The sequence below is a fragment of the Paracoccidioides lutzii genome, assembly GCF_000150705.2.
Source record: "Paracoccidioides lutzii Pb01 unplaced genomic scaffold supercont2.29, whole genome shotgun sequence".
Classification (NCBI taxonomy): Eukaryota; Fungi; Ascomycota; class Eurotiomycetes; order Onygenales; family Ajellomycetaceae; genus Paracoccidioides; species Paracoccidioides lutzii.
In genome coordinates, this window is record NW_015440975.1 from 208,605 (window position 1) to 222,144 (window position 13,540).

A 13,540-nucleotide genomic window follows, 5' to 3' on the forward strand; every position below is an offset into this window, starting at 1 on the left:
TCATCACTTAGATACTACTTTCTACGCTTTACCTGGATCACCGCCTTTACCTTATTACTCGTCAACGTCGCTCTCGCGTACAGTAGATAAAAAGAGAAGTTGGCTTGGACGACTTTAAACAACCCATTTATCTCGAACATTATACACCTGTCCAAAAAAATTCATTTGAAAGGGACGAACAATCAATCATTTTCCTACCCCACTCTTTGCGACCTGGAACAAGTTTGTGGTCATTTATCCATTTTTGGACTGGTAGCAACTGTTAAAGAAACCCAACCCCCTTCCAGCCATGTCGTCTGCTGTAGCAGAGTTAGATGGCTATCTGCAGTCCATGCTAGCGCTTAAGGCCCCAGGAGCATCAGGTTCCAAGGTCCAAAGTATCAACGCTCTATGTGCGGCCAATGTACAGGTATGGCCCAAACTCTAGTCTTTCAAAAGAAAAAAAAAATCAACCCTTCTCAACGCCAAAGCTATACTCTAACATCCTATGTTTTCAACTATACAGTCCGAATCTGTCCTCGTTCAAAAAATATATACCCACTTCAAAAGAGCCCCCGCAACACACAAGCTGGGTGTACTCTATGTCGTAGACTCTGTAACTCGACACTGGCTAGAATCAGCCCGGAAAGCCGGTCAAAGTGTTGGTAGCGGTGCACCAGATGGAACATTTGCGGCTGGTGTTAACAGAATGACTGAATTGCTTCCCGTCCTGATGACTGATATCATAAACAATGCTCCTGAGGATCACAAGGTACGCGTACTCTTAGACACAATGCAAATGCAGACGAAGAATATCAGCAGCCGCAAGTTGCAATTACATTATAAAAAAGTCGTGCACAACGGCATTATACCATCAGTTTCGGATGGCCGTGCGTCGACCTTAGAGAAGAAACATTCTCCCCTCCACGTATATTCCCATTCGTTTAGCACGAAACTGCCGTTTTATATTCTATGTCTCTTTTACACTTGGTCACATAGACTATCTCATTCTTTCACTTCCGGCCTTTGATTATCTCTGATTTTGCATCTTGACATGCCGTGACTGAATAATTCCCACTTACGTATGAACTGTTTTCTCTTTTTAGGACAAAATCAAGAAATTGGTGGACATTTGGGAACGTGGATACACCTTCCCGGCGGATATGATCTCTTCCTTCAAGGAAAAGCTAACTGCACCAGTATCTCAAAGTAAGCTATATTTTCCCCCTGGATTTTATAAACCGAACGATCTCTTCTTTTCTCGCCATTTTTCCAATTTCCCAATGTCTTAAAAGAACACCATGGGAACAAAACGGGAAAAGAAGCCAAAATCAAGCCAAATGTATAGGCAAATAACGAGCCAGAAGAGGCATCTGTAGGGTATGTGTGAACCCAGATTTTCTGATGTATGAAATTATCTTTTAGACCTGCAATCAACTACCCCCGAAGGATCACCGGCCCCCAATTTTATCCCCATAGGCGGATCGCAGCAAGCCGCCCCCTCATCATCTGCCACAGTGCCAGATACCTCTAGCATTTTGAAGGCCTTGGCGGATATGGCAAAAAGCAATACAGCTGCTCCAGCATCAACCTCAGGTGTACCAGCGCAAACTAGTTCCCATAGTATATATAATACGCAGACTTCAGTTCCACAACCCGTGCCCGCGTCCGTAGACCAGGCTGCGCAACAACCTAACGGGCAGGCTGTAAACCCCTATGCTGTGGGCAACATTGCAAATCAATTCGCGAGCTTGAGTAACATGGCTCAGAATCCAAATATGTTTCCAAATCAAACACAAACTCCAGCTAATGCTGGGAATCCCCTGGCAGCGGCAGCGGCAGCGGCTGCAGCAGCACAAAACCCGCTTGCCGCGCTGATGCCTCAAGCTGGGGCTCTGCCTCCAGATACACTGCAGCAATTAAGTCTGCTTCAACTAATGGCTGCACAGGGTATTCCTCAAGAGCAGTGGGCAACTGCTTTGCAAATTCTAAGTCTCTCCAACTCCGCAAATACTGGCATGGCCAACGTGAACCCTGCCGCAGCCCTAGCAGCCTTTTCCCAGCAGCCCGCCGCTAGTCAGAATAACGCCTGGGGCTCCCAACCCCAGGACTCATCATCACGTGATCGTGACCGAGACCACCGGGGTAGAGACCATAGTGATCGAGACGACTATGTACGGTCCCCGCAAGGAGGATATCGACGCCGCTCCAGATCGCCTGGATGGGATAGACGTCGTGACGTTTCCCCCCCACGGCGTCGCGACAGCCCCGTGTACGGGGAATATCATGGAGATTCTCCGGGGAGGAATCGGGACCCCCGCGACGCCCGTGGACGACGGGCGCCTGGTGAGTATCGTCAGCGCAGCCCGCCTGGGAGACGCCGGAGAAGCCCGACTCCTCCTCGTAAGGAGACTGCTCTTCCTCCTCCCGGACCAAAGTTTCTGGAATGGGACTATTCGATTGGCCAGGGGAACATTAGAGGTATATCTCACTGCCTTCTTTTTTGCTTTATATTAGCGTCTGTGAATATAATACTGAAGATTGCTTTTTATACAGTTCTCAGCAGAACCCTTTTTGTCGGTGGCGTAACGTAAGTTTACTCTTTTTATTCTTACGACCCAGAGAACTTGATACTGACAAGGAATGGATAGGTCGTCTGAATCCCACCTAAGATCTCTTTTTGGTCGCTACGGCATCGTCCAAACATGTATAGTGAACATTGACAAGCGTCACGCTTTCGTGAAGATGATCAACAGACGCGACGCCGTTACAGCCCGCGAGGGGATGGAGCAGTACAAGTCTGGCGACATGCAATTACGAGTAAGTTTTAGCCTGCCACCAGACAACCTCTAGTACCTGTAATTCCTTTCTCATGAAGAGTAATTTATTCTAACTTTCATCCACCAGACACGATGGGGTGTCGGATTCGGCCCGCGAGACTGCAGTGACTACCAAACCGGCATCAGCGTCATCCCCATCGAACGCCTCACAGACGCAGACCGCAAATGGATGCTGAGCGCAGAGTACGGCGGGACGGGCGGAAAGCCCATTGAGAGTTTTATGGTTGTGGAAGAGCCCGATATTGAGATCGGGGCTGGCGTGTCTTCGAAGGGTACATAGATCACCCCAAGTTGAATACGAACAACGAAACAAAAACTAACACACCCAACAGCTATAAGCCGACGCATGGCCACCGACCAAGGCGGGAAACGCGGTCCCCAATCGACACGTACTAACGTGGAACCAGAACGCTTCCGCCGTCCCAACCGCGGCCCAATGGATGACGGCCACGGCCATGGTCCCGCTCACGGTGGGTACGGCGGTCACGGCGGTCACGGACACAACCAGGGCCACGGCCATGGAGGGCAAGGCAGCAATGGCAGCGGCGATCGTAACGGTGATCGCAGCGAGTGCGACGGCTCCTCAAGCGCCAATAACGCAAACGCAATCGGCGTCCCTCCCCCCGTGCCTGGTTTTGGCTTTTCGTTTCCCGGTATGCCAATGTTCCCACCTGGGTTTATGCTTCCAGGTGCTACTGGCGCGGGTGCACAGGGGCAACAGGGACAGAGACAGGGACAGGCTGCTGAGTCGTCGTCGACCCCTGGACAGAGTTAGTAGGTCGGCAGGGAATGATGCAGGTTGGGATGTAGCAGGTAGAGGTGAGGAGCAGTTGTTGTGTGCAGTGTTGATATTTTGATATAATCTTTCTTATCCTTAGTGTTGTAATCCTGATTCTTTTTCCCCCCCCCCCCCCCCCCCCCCCCCCCTTTCCTTTCCTCTCTTGTTTCTTGTTTCACTTCCTCCTGGTCGCCCACCCCATACATACTGTGTGGTGTACTGCGGCTTGGTTGGTCTAAAATGTTGTTTAGCTTTGTCTCATTTCATTTCTTTCCTCCGATTTCCCAACTCCAACTCATTGGCAGGGACACGGTACTGCAGACGTTTTCAATGATGTATTTCCCCCTTTTCTTCATGTTTTCTTCTACTTCGAAGACTGTTCTCTCTTTAAATCAGTTATAATCATTTCTCTTCCCATGGTTTGGCTCTCTTTCTTGTTTTCACTTCATTTCTTATTTCCTCATTCACTTTGTTCATGTTCTGCTTCTCACTTTTTTGCCCATATTGTTTTAATATATTTTTTAATTTTTGCTCCTTTCTCTCCATTCAATATTGTGTGTATGAGTGAGTTGAGCGGTGCGTTCTCTGATCTGATTATGATTTCAAGTTCAATTCTGTTCCTAGTTGAGCACAGAACACAGACAAATTACAGAATCATAAATCTGTTCCTTTTGATGTTTGATAAACTTGCTCGGTTTCTTATCATATCACTCTCCTTTGTCTAAGCCTCTGCGCTCTGTTCCGACTCCTGAATATCTTCACCTCCTTTGGTTGCAGAAAAGACCTTTCATAATGTCCATATACACAAGTGAAGGGACATGTTAATGAAACAGCATAATGATAGGAAGGTTTATGAATTTGGTATTGCTGATAGCATCAGTCTTTGTTTTATCTGATACCATCAATTCCAGCTGAATCTCTCCTCTGACGTTTACCATAGAATTTCATGTCAACCCCACCCCCACTTAACATTCACGGTGACCCCTTATAAACAGACCACAAAGATAAACTTAGATACATCAAATCAAACAATATATCTTCGCATATTTTTTCTAAATTAAACAAAAAAGTTCAAAAGACATAAGTGCAAAGAACACACTCCCTTGTGAGTTCGGTCCCATTATCATTCGTTAAATAACTAATAACATCCCCCGCGAAGACCAACATTTGCCAAAAAAAAAAAAAAAAAAAAAAAAAAAAAAATTACAAAGCGGAGAAAACCCCACATAACCCAATAGCAATAGCAATAGCAATAGCAATAGTCTTATACACAATCAAGAAATTGAAACATTGAATTAAATCTGAAAGAGAGGGAACGGTTGTGCGGCATCTTGGAGGCTACTGCTGGCCACCGTATTAATTGCCGCTGCGCCGAACAAGAAAAAAGTCCAAAGGTAATATGTATGTAGCCTTATCTCCTGCCCTGCTCACTAATATTCGTCCTTTTTTTAACATTTCCAACAAAAATTCAAGGAAAAATTAACATTTGTAGGGCTGAGGCTGTTACAAATCTCTCTCCATCATTCTTTTGTTCGGCATTTGAAGATCTGAAATCGGGGCCGAAACTCGGCTTCGCCGTTGGCGAGAGCTGAGTGGAAAGTAGGTTGTAGGTAAAAGATTGTATTGATTCATATGTTTCTTGTTTAGCTGGTCTGGGGGATATCTTTGATAGGTTAAGGGAACAATAGACAAGCCAGTTGTGGAAATGTCATTGTATGGTAGGTCTACTACTTGATTTTATTTGTCTGAGAAAAACAAGTCGATAGGCTTCAGCCATAACTAACTGCCTCAGCCGAGGGTGAATAAATACTGCACATGAGATCAGAGGACAGTATTCAAGGCGCCCAGCTAACACACTCGGGAATTCGGGGGGTTCCTCTATTGGACCGTAAGAGATATTGTGTTATGCATGGCATAACTAATATATCTCCGACTTATCCTCTCTCAGTCCCAGCGAAAAAGGGGGGGTGGGAAACGTAGGAATGAAAAGAGATATCAAAGCCACGGTTAACAGCGTTACATCATCGACCTCTTGTGGGTCTATTGAATACCAGCTTTTACATCGTTCCATAAAATGCGGCACTGATAAACATTTACTTGCAACTATCTAATAACCGCAGTATGAATGTTGACTTTATGCAGTATTCAACGGGCAAGATATATACACAATATCATACGACAACAACACCCTGCACGCACCCCTAATGCGAAGAACGATTAATTTTGAAAAGAAAGGAATCACAATTCTACATCTTTATATACGGCCGCTTCAGAAGCCTAGGACAAACTGTCCCTAACCTCTATTCTAATAGATGATGGAAAAAATACCATCCTGCACAAATAAAAAAAAAAAAAAAAAAGGAAGAGCAAAATCCAAGCTTTCCCAAGCTTTTTTTTTGAACGGCGCCAGCGGCCCACGCATGCGTCCTGCTGCTTCATCACGCTGTCACAGGCTCACTGTCAAATTTTCGACAGTGCACACTCTCTGCATTCATTCAAAGATAGTTAGTAAGCAAAACCCAGAAGGATCTCCTCGTTCAACGTCGGAGAGACAACTGCAGCCGATAGCGTTGGTATGAGCGTGGATTGGACATGCTCTGAGAGCCCAGGCGGTCAGTTGAACAGCAGACGCGAGGACAGCACTGAGATATATAAAAATGGGAAATAACGAAAGAAGAAAAAAGAGGAAGAAATAAGAATAAAAAAGCCAACGAAAACCGTCGTCTTAAAATCAAGCTTTCACCTGTGCGCTCGCATGGCGAGGTGGGGAGTGTTTGATTTGGGCGAACACAGAAACAAGGGGGGAAGCTCCAAGCTCTGAAATTCCCTCTTGTTGATGGGATGCTGCGTGTTCTGTGTGTGGGGAGTTGAATATGATCACACTCCAGGAAGATAGCGATCATCAACAACTCGGGGTTCAAAGAAGAGGTTAACTGCCTTACATCTGAGCGGGAACTTACTCCGTACCCGAGGCCAAAGACGAGCGGACTCTCTCCGGGTCCATTGCTGGTTGCTTAGGGGTCATTGCGGCTATATTTAATGAGCAGAAATTAGTTACCGGTCAATCGATTCAAGAGCAATGGTATCTCTGTATTGATTTTGAATTTTTGGAAAAAGGTTGCTGCCGGATTGCTGCGAAATTGTCCTTGGGGATATGAATGATAGTAGTTAACGTACGGGAGACAACCTCGTTTCCTGCGGGACATTCGAAGTGACGGGGATTAATTCAATTCTGGCATTTCCCACACCCCCTAGCGGCGCTGTTGGCCTTTTTCCTTTTTCCTTTTTTTTTTTTTTTTTTTTTTTTTTTTTTTTTTTTTTCGCTTGCTGTCACTGCCCGTCATCATCACCACCCAAGAAAGCTCAACGTATGGAGTAAGTCAAGGCATAATAACCACGACAAAATAAAAATAAAAAGCTCGTGTAATGACAGTTTTATCCCTCAAAAGTGGCCCACCTTGTTGCTCACAACTTCACCGCCAATTGTAATAAAAAAAACTTTCCCCCCTCTCAGTCAATTATTTCCCGCCTTATTTTCCCTCAGGCATCCTGGAAAAAAAAAAAAAAAAAAAAAAAAAAATTCACACCCTGGACAGGAACCCGGGTCGTTCGCAGCGGATTTAAGCAGCCTTGGGAAGGTTAGCAGAATGAACACCCCAATTCCTTCTTCCCAAATCACCCTAATAATAATCGTGGTGGATCTATTCGGCATGTCGAAGCCAATCGAATCCCGATAGAAACGTGGAAAAACTTCCTTTTTTTATTTTTATTTTTTATTTTTTATTTATTTATTTATTTATTTTATTTTATTTTATTTTATTTTTTTTTTTTTGCCTTCTCTTCTCTCCAGGCCATTCATTGTCTCTTTCCTTCTCCGCCCGTGAATCGTGGGGTAAAACAGAACAGCCCGAAACAACGCCCATGACGGAGGCGGCGATTGAATCGTGATGCATGCGATCGCTGATGTTTGGTTAGTTATGTATGGCATTTGGCCGGTAGCGTCGTATGGGTTGGGCGCGGGGGGTTAAGAGTGAGAGGGGGGGGTGGGGTTGGTGATGATGACGGGGCTTGGATAGAAGGGGAAAAGAGCTCTCTCTTTGAATGCTGTTTCAGGAAGAACATTGACGGGAACTCGAAAGATCTCGAACGAGCTGATGTTTGAGATGTTCTGATTATGTTCTCAGACGAAACGTAGGTCTGAAACAAGAAAGCTGAAGCAAACAACGATTCCCTTCTCTCTCTCTCTCTCTCTCTTCGTGCAACTCTCACTCTTCTCGGCCTGATCTGTATCTACTGATTATCCCCTCAGCCGAACCCTCCCAAGCCTAAAGCATAAAAGTTGCCATGATCAGCCACCAGTTTCACGCTTCTAGCTGCATCTGGAAATCGGTTTTGAGCAGGGAACATGGGAGGAAAAACTCACCTAAAAAGCTGCAACGGGGACAAAAAAAAAAAAAAAAAACGGTTACAAATCATGCATTGGCCATTGGGGGCACTTTTGTCGTTCAAACTATGCTCAGGAGTCTACTCCGTCGTATCCCCCCTAATTAAATTGGCGTCGCGAGGCCAGGGGGTGGTCCGCTAGCTGGGAGCTATGGCGTGCTGTCAGATCGTTGTAGACATAGCTCCGCGGGAGGAACTGTGCATTGACGATGCGTATGGAGTATGTTCTGTCTGTCTGTCTGTCTTGAGTTGTCGGAGGTTGCGTACGGTTGAAATGGAACGGAGTAACTCCAACTCAATTGCAGCTGGAGCTGGAGCTGGAGCTGGAGCTGGAGCTGGGGGCTGCAAGCGAGTTAAAGTGTGTATGTATTCGCTCTCGTAGTATCTTTATTATTATTTCACTCACCCGCTAGCCGTTTGTCATTATAACCTTGAGAGGTTTTTGGTTGTGACATTTCGAGCTCATCGCCAAAACCGTGCCGTAATACCCCGTACTCCGTACCAGATACAGGAATACAATACAAATACCATTAATACCGAGCAATCGAAAAAAAGGTTATGTGTATTATCGAAAAAGCGGCAATTTAAAAATAAAAGGGAATCCAATAATCAAATACCACTCTGCCAAGCGGGTTGTCCCCTGGACGCCCGCTGTTTTGAGGCAAATATTATCCCGCGCAACACCCAACATGCCGCAGAGCCGACTGCCACGTCCCCTCCATCGCAATGCGCACGCACTCGGATACCACGGTTGCGCAAAGTGGTATTTATTTTTGTTTATTTTTATTTTTGCAGAAAATTCCTCTCCCACGACATAGTTAATAATAATAATAATAATAATAATAATAATAATAATAATAAATTATAAGAAATAAAAATAATAATAATAATAATAAAAAATAGGGTTCCAGCCCCCGTCGATATTGAAGTGCATACATAGCATAGCATGGCATAGGTCACGCGAACAAGATATCCACTCTGAAGTTTATACAGTTCCTGCATAACCCGTCGTTGTGTACACACCTACCTCTGTTGCACAGGGCTCAATATGCGTCAAACCGCCCGCTTCCAAACGGGCGATTCGATTCAATCTGAGGTTCATGGCTCATGGTTCGTGGCTCGCGGTTCATCGAGTTTCGAGGCGGGCAAGGGAATGATGCACGCGGATGGGACGATTGGCTGGCTCCAGGTCACGGCTTGCTGTGAATCAGGTATTTGCGGGGTCTAGCTCCTAGTTATGGAATGGGAGGGGAGGGGAGGGGAGGGGGGGACCCTTCTATTATAACGTGTGTACGTATGTTGATTCTATAGTAAATGCAGATATAACTCATGGTCGTATGTATGTATATGCTGTGCTGTGCTGTACAATAGTTCGAACCTCCGGAGATGGGTCGGGAAAAAGTGTATAAATCTATATACGAGAAGACAACAAACAAACCCTTTCCTCCCTTCCTCCCTTCCTCTCTTCCCACCATCGCAACATCATCACACCGTTCTAATCAACTTAAACGGCGCCCCGTCCCACAAACCCTCTCCATCCCCATCCCCACTCTCATCAACACCCCCCAGATACGAATTCCACCTCTCATCCATCCCCACCTCCCTCCCGTCCCGAATCAACTCCACCTTCTCAACCTCCTCCCAAAGAAACACATTAGGCCTCCACATAGCCGTCATCATCACTCCATCGCGCACCAAGTCATGCCCCTGCCCCTGCCCCTGCCCCTGCCCCTGCTCCTCCCCCGTCTCATGCGGCCACTCCCACGCATCGCTCCACATCTGCCCCTCCAAACCCTCCTGCCAATCAACCCGCACCTCAAAAACATGTAGCCGCGGCAGCTGCAACTTCAGCTGGCACAGGGGGCGGAGCATATATCTCTCCGTGGCGCGGGACATGCATTTTTCACTAAAGGCCGAGGGCCGTTTGAGGGATATCTTGAGCTCGCACAGGGAGGTTAGGTGGGGCAGGACTTCGGAGCATGCTACTTCCCAGCCGGTTGGGGGGCGGGGGCTGTAGATGGTGAAGTCCCCGAAGGCGGATCTGCTGTAAAAGCAGGCATCGTGGGTGGGGGTGTAGAATTTGGGGATTGATTTCGGGGCGGGTGTGGGGATGTCGTTACTGCTATCGTTGATGTTGTCTGCTGTGTGTTGATGTTGGATGGACGGGTGCGCGCCCGGTCGGCGAATTCGACGGAAGTAGGGGAGGTTATTTAGGTAACAGTATGAATCGAGGTAGTCGAGGTGCGGCCCGCTGATTTCGAGCTTTGTGATGCGTTTTAGGTGGTGGTCTGGGATGGAGATGGAGAAGCCCAATAGGGTGAGCAGGTCCATTTGGAAGGTCATGTTTTTGTATAACACCGTGACTGCTTCTGTGTAGCTAGTTGGATGTTAGTTGGGACGTTCAGGAAAGACAGACAGACAAGTATTCTAGGCTTAACCCCAACCCCCTCCCTAACCCCGGGGGGGGGGGGGGGCTTTGACGTGGGTATGTATGTACGGTGTTATATAGCACTTTTAAAGCATCCTCTGCATATGGATAGGAATAAAGTGACTTAACAATATATGAACCGGGAAGCAAGAGATGTAAGTAATATACGTACACTTGCCGACAAACGCATAGCAAGTCCAGCGCCCCGCTAATTCCTTTCTTTGCGCTCGGGAGGAATTTCACCGGTGCCACAGACAGCTCACGTATTACGCAGCCAGCCCTGGTCGTCGGACGATAAACATGAGCAGGCGGACACTGATAATCATGTTTATTACCATTGTAGCAAACAAAGCCTTCCCGTGTACCTTCCGAGCAAGCCACGCTAGCCACTTTCCCCGGAATGGTGACCACGTGTACGCGCTGCGTAGATAGCGCATATTGATATATCGTGAGCCGAATTTCCAACGGTAATCGAGTAAGGAATCGAGATTCTTCCTGCCGTGAAGGGGAGGAAGACGAAGAAAGGACCCGGATGGCGCTTGTGCCTGGCAGGTTGGATAATAGCCTGCCAAAGCCAGTCTTCTCTTGCTTGATGTCGGCACCAAATTGGCTGGACTGGCCCTTCTCCAGCATGGAAGGGGTAATGGAGAGCCTTCTCCTCCTGGCAGTTGTAGTGAGCCCCAGGACGGGGGTCATGAGCTCTCTTCTCTCCCTCTCGCTTGCTGCCTTTTTCCTGGCCGATGAGATCAGGAAGCAGGCATAGAACGGGGAGACGAGGCACATTATGAGAACACAGCCGATACGGTCCAGGAACGCTAGGAGCTGCTGCTTGCAAGCCATGGCGATAATCATCTCTATGCAGCTGTCAAAGGCCTTTATGGGGGATCATCCGTTGATGATCAACATATTCATAGAGTAACTAGTAGATCAAGATAGATAGATATGTTAGAGATTACTGAGGCTCCTTGAGCACTCAGAGTCAGAGCCAGAGTCAGAGCCAGAGTCAGAGTCAGAGTCAGGACTCGGGAACGATGATGGGGTTGAGCCAGTGCCTCATGCCTGACAGGCTCTGGCGCTTGGTTCAACGGCACAACCTGTCAGCCTGCCCACCAGTGCTAATGCCCGATCCAGCCAGGCGTTGAGGGCTAGTACGGTTAAAAGCAGGATAAGATGGTTAGCGGCGTGGTTATTGCCCAGCTTCAACGCTACAAGAAAAGCGCGTGGGCTCCAGTATATAAGTGAGCGAGCTGACGGGCCACGAAATCAGCTGCGAAGAACACTGAACAGCGCTCGGAGTTGAAAGAGAATCTTGCTTTACCTTTTGATAACTAAGGCAACTCGCGTGCTTTCAAACCTTGAACATCTATTTAACTCCAAGCCAAAGCCGGAGCCGGTAGCTACCCAGGGATGTTCGTGCAAAAGATGTCCAGAACCGCCAGACTGCCTTGTTCTTCCCGAACCTCGGGTAGTTAAAAGTCACCGGCTGGCAACCTTGAGAGCGACCTTGGAGGTGGCCGATGCCCTCGTACTCGGGCAGATAAGGCACTTCCTCGTCTCGGCCATACAATTAGTTATTCATCAACCAAGCACAGCACAGCAACATCAACAGCAGAAAAACCTTCCGCTGAAAATCCCCCCCCCCCCCCCCCCCCCTCCCTCTTACCACGATCCAGGAACCAGATCCCGATAAACTTTGACGCTATCCATGGTTTAAAAAGGTGCTACAGTTGGGTGCCCTGAAGGCCAAAAAGTGATACGAAACTAAAATAAAATAAAATCACCAAAGGAACCAACGGAGGCAAAATATCCCCAGCATTGGCACCTACAGTTCTTCATTCTCAAACTCTGCAGATCCTCGGAGGCATTCACAAGCCCTGGCCCCAACGAAGCGGTCTGAGACTCCTGAAGAAGGGGGGAGGGGTAAAAGAAGACGGAGGGATCGAGACACCCCCCACCCGGGAGCCAACCCTGGGTGTGCGCTGGGCGAACACATCGTCTCCATCAGCGGGCTGCACGGGCCCAACCAAGGACGAACACCGGGGCCGGCGAGACCAAAGTCACCAACACCCCCTTCTAGCCACTCCTGTCTGCTTTTCTGCTCGACATCATTGGGACTGCAGAGGGATGCTCAGCGCGAGGCGATTGCCCGACCGCGAGTCCCGACAGCCCGGGGGGGGTGGGGGGGTTCGCCGTGGCGGTCAGTCATGGCGCTCCCCGGCCGTGCCCGCTGAGTCAGCCGACCCTGATGGGGGGAGCGAGTGAGTGAACGAGCAAGGATTGCGGTGACGGAGGCACAAACGCTCGGGGGGTGGGGGAGAGGAGCCCCGGCGCAGGGTGCCTAAGGAGCTTTTGGCCTACGCCCCAAGCCCCGCCCAACACATCTCCGCCGATCCCCATGCCAAGCCCCGGCTGGCGGAAAAATGTCGGAGGGTTCAACTCGCTGCAAGCACGCCACACGCGCCCCGCCAAGACCCCGCCAAGACCCCGCCAAGCCAATATTCCTCTTCTTGGCGCGGGTCCTCTGGCCGGCAGGTCGATGGCTACTCGCCCGCCCTGGTGGCCCCAGGGGCGATCGTCAGGCTGTGCCCGTCGTCGTCGTCGTCGTCGTCGTCGTCTCCGCGTATGTATGGATCCATGTATGGATCTATGTGTCCAATGTATATGTCGGTTCTGTCGATCCCCTAGGGACTGCGCGGCTGCGACCGTCCATGTAGGTCTCCTGGCGATCTGCTGCGGCTGTGCTGTGTGCGACGCGGGGAGGGATGGAAGAGTGTAAACTCTGTGCTTGTGCCTGCACTTGACTTGTATTGTTATTTACTGATGTGTCTTGGTAAAACCCATACCTGTTTTCCTATGTTTTCGTGTGGTGGACTCCGTGGGGGGGACGCCCTGGATATGCGTAGGAGAGGGAAGGGCTACAAAAGGGGCAGAGGCAGGGAGTTACGGCCATCGCATTTCATGAATCTCTGTATGTATGTATGAATGAATTCACATCCACTTCTCGAGATCTCAATCGAGGGTATATATATATGTAAGTGTATATATATATATACATGCATACATACATATAGT

General features: G+C 48.4%; 5 protein-coding genes across 5 annotated transcripts; 3 read left to right on the forward strand and 2 right to left on the reverse strand.

Annotated features, from left to right (window-relative positions):
• Positions 1 to 289: 289 nt before the first annotated feature.
• PAAG_08076 (hypothetical protein) lies at positions 290 to 3,594 on the forward strand (the record flags this gene model as incomplete). Its single annotated transcript, XM_015846417.1, has 8 exons — positions 290 to 409; positions 506 to 751; positions 1,086 to 1,188; positions 1,405 to 2,460; positions 2,536 to 2,569; positions 2,631 to 2,799; positions 2,887 to 3,091; positions 3,152 to 3,594. The coding sequence occupies 8 exons, from the start codon at positions 290 to 292 to the stop codon at positions 3,592 to 3,594; spliced, it is 2,376 nt and encodes a 791-aa protein (XP_015700852.1).
• Positions 3,595 to 6,328: 2,734 nt separating this feature from the next.
• PAAG_08077 (hypothetical protein) lies at positions 6,329 to 6,622 on the reverse strand (the record flags this gene model as incomplete). The annotated part of the gene is made up of 2 exons (XM_015846418.1): positions 6,329 to 6,450; positions 6,565 to 6,622. 2 exons carry the CDS (start codon positions 6,620 to 6,622, stop codon positions 6,329 to 6,331), a joined length of 180 nt encoding a protein of 59 aa, XP_015700853.1.
• A 2,144-nt stretch (positions 6,623 to 8,766) lies between these two features.
• On the forward strand, positions 8,767 to 9,268 carry PAAG_08078 (hypothetical protein; the record flags this gene model as incomplete). Its single annotated transcript, XM_002789965.2, has 2 exons — positions 8,767 to 8,803; positions 9,081 to 9,268. 2 exons carry the CDS (start codon positions 8,767 to 8,769, stop codon positions 9,266 to 9,268), a joined length of 225 nt encoding a protein of 74 aa, XP_002790011.2.
• Positions 9,269 to 9,525: 257 nt separating this feature from the next.
• On the reverse strand, positions 9,526 to 11,308 carry PAAG_08079 (hypothetical protein; the record flags this gene model as incomplete). Its single annotated transcript, XM_002789966.1, has 2 exons — positions 9,526 to 10,417; positions 10,641 to 11,308. The coding sequence occupies 2 exons, from the start codon at positions 11,306 to 11,308 to the stop codon at positions 9,526 to 9,528; spliced, it is 1,560 nt and encodes a 519-aa protein (XP_002790012.1).
• Positions 11,309 to 12,592: 1,284 nt separating this feature from the next.
• Positions 12,593 to 13,182, forward strand: PAAG_08080 (hypothetical protein; the record flags this gene model as incomplete). The annotated part of the gene is made up of 3 exons (XM_015846419.1): positions 12,593 to 12,726; positions 12,802 to 13,088; positions 13,154 to 13,182. The coding sequence occupies 3 exons, from the start codon at positions 12,593 to 12,595 to the stop codon at positions 13,180 to 13,182; spliced, it is 450 nt and encodes a 149-aa protein (XP_015700854.1).
• Positions 13,183 to 13,540: the final 358 nt, after the last annotated feature.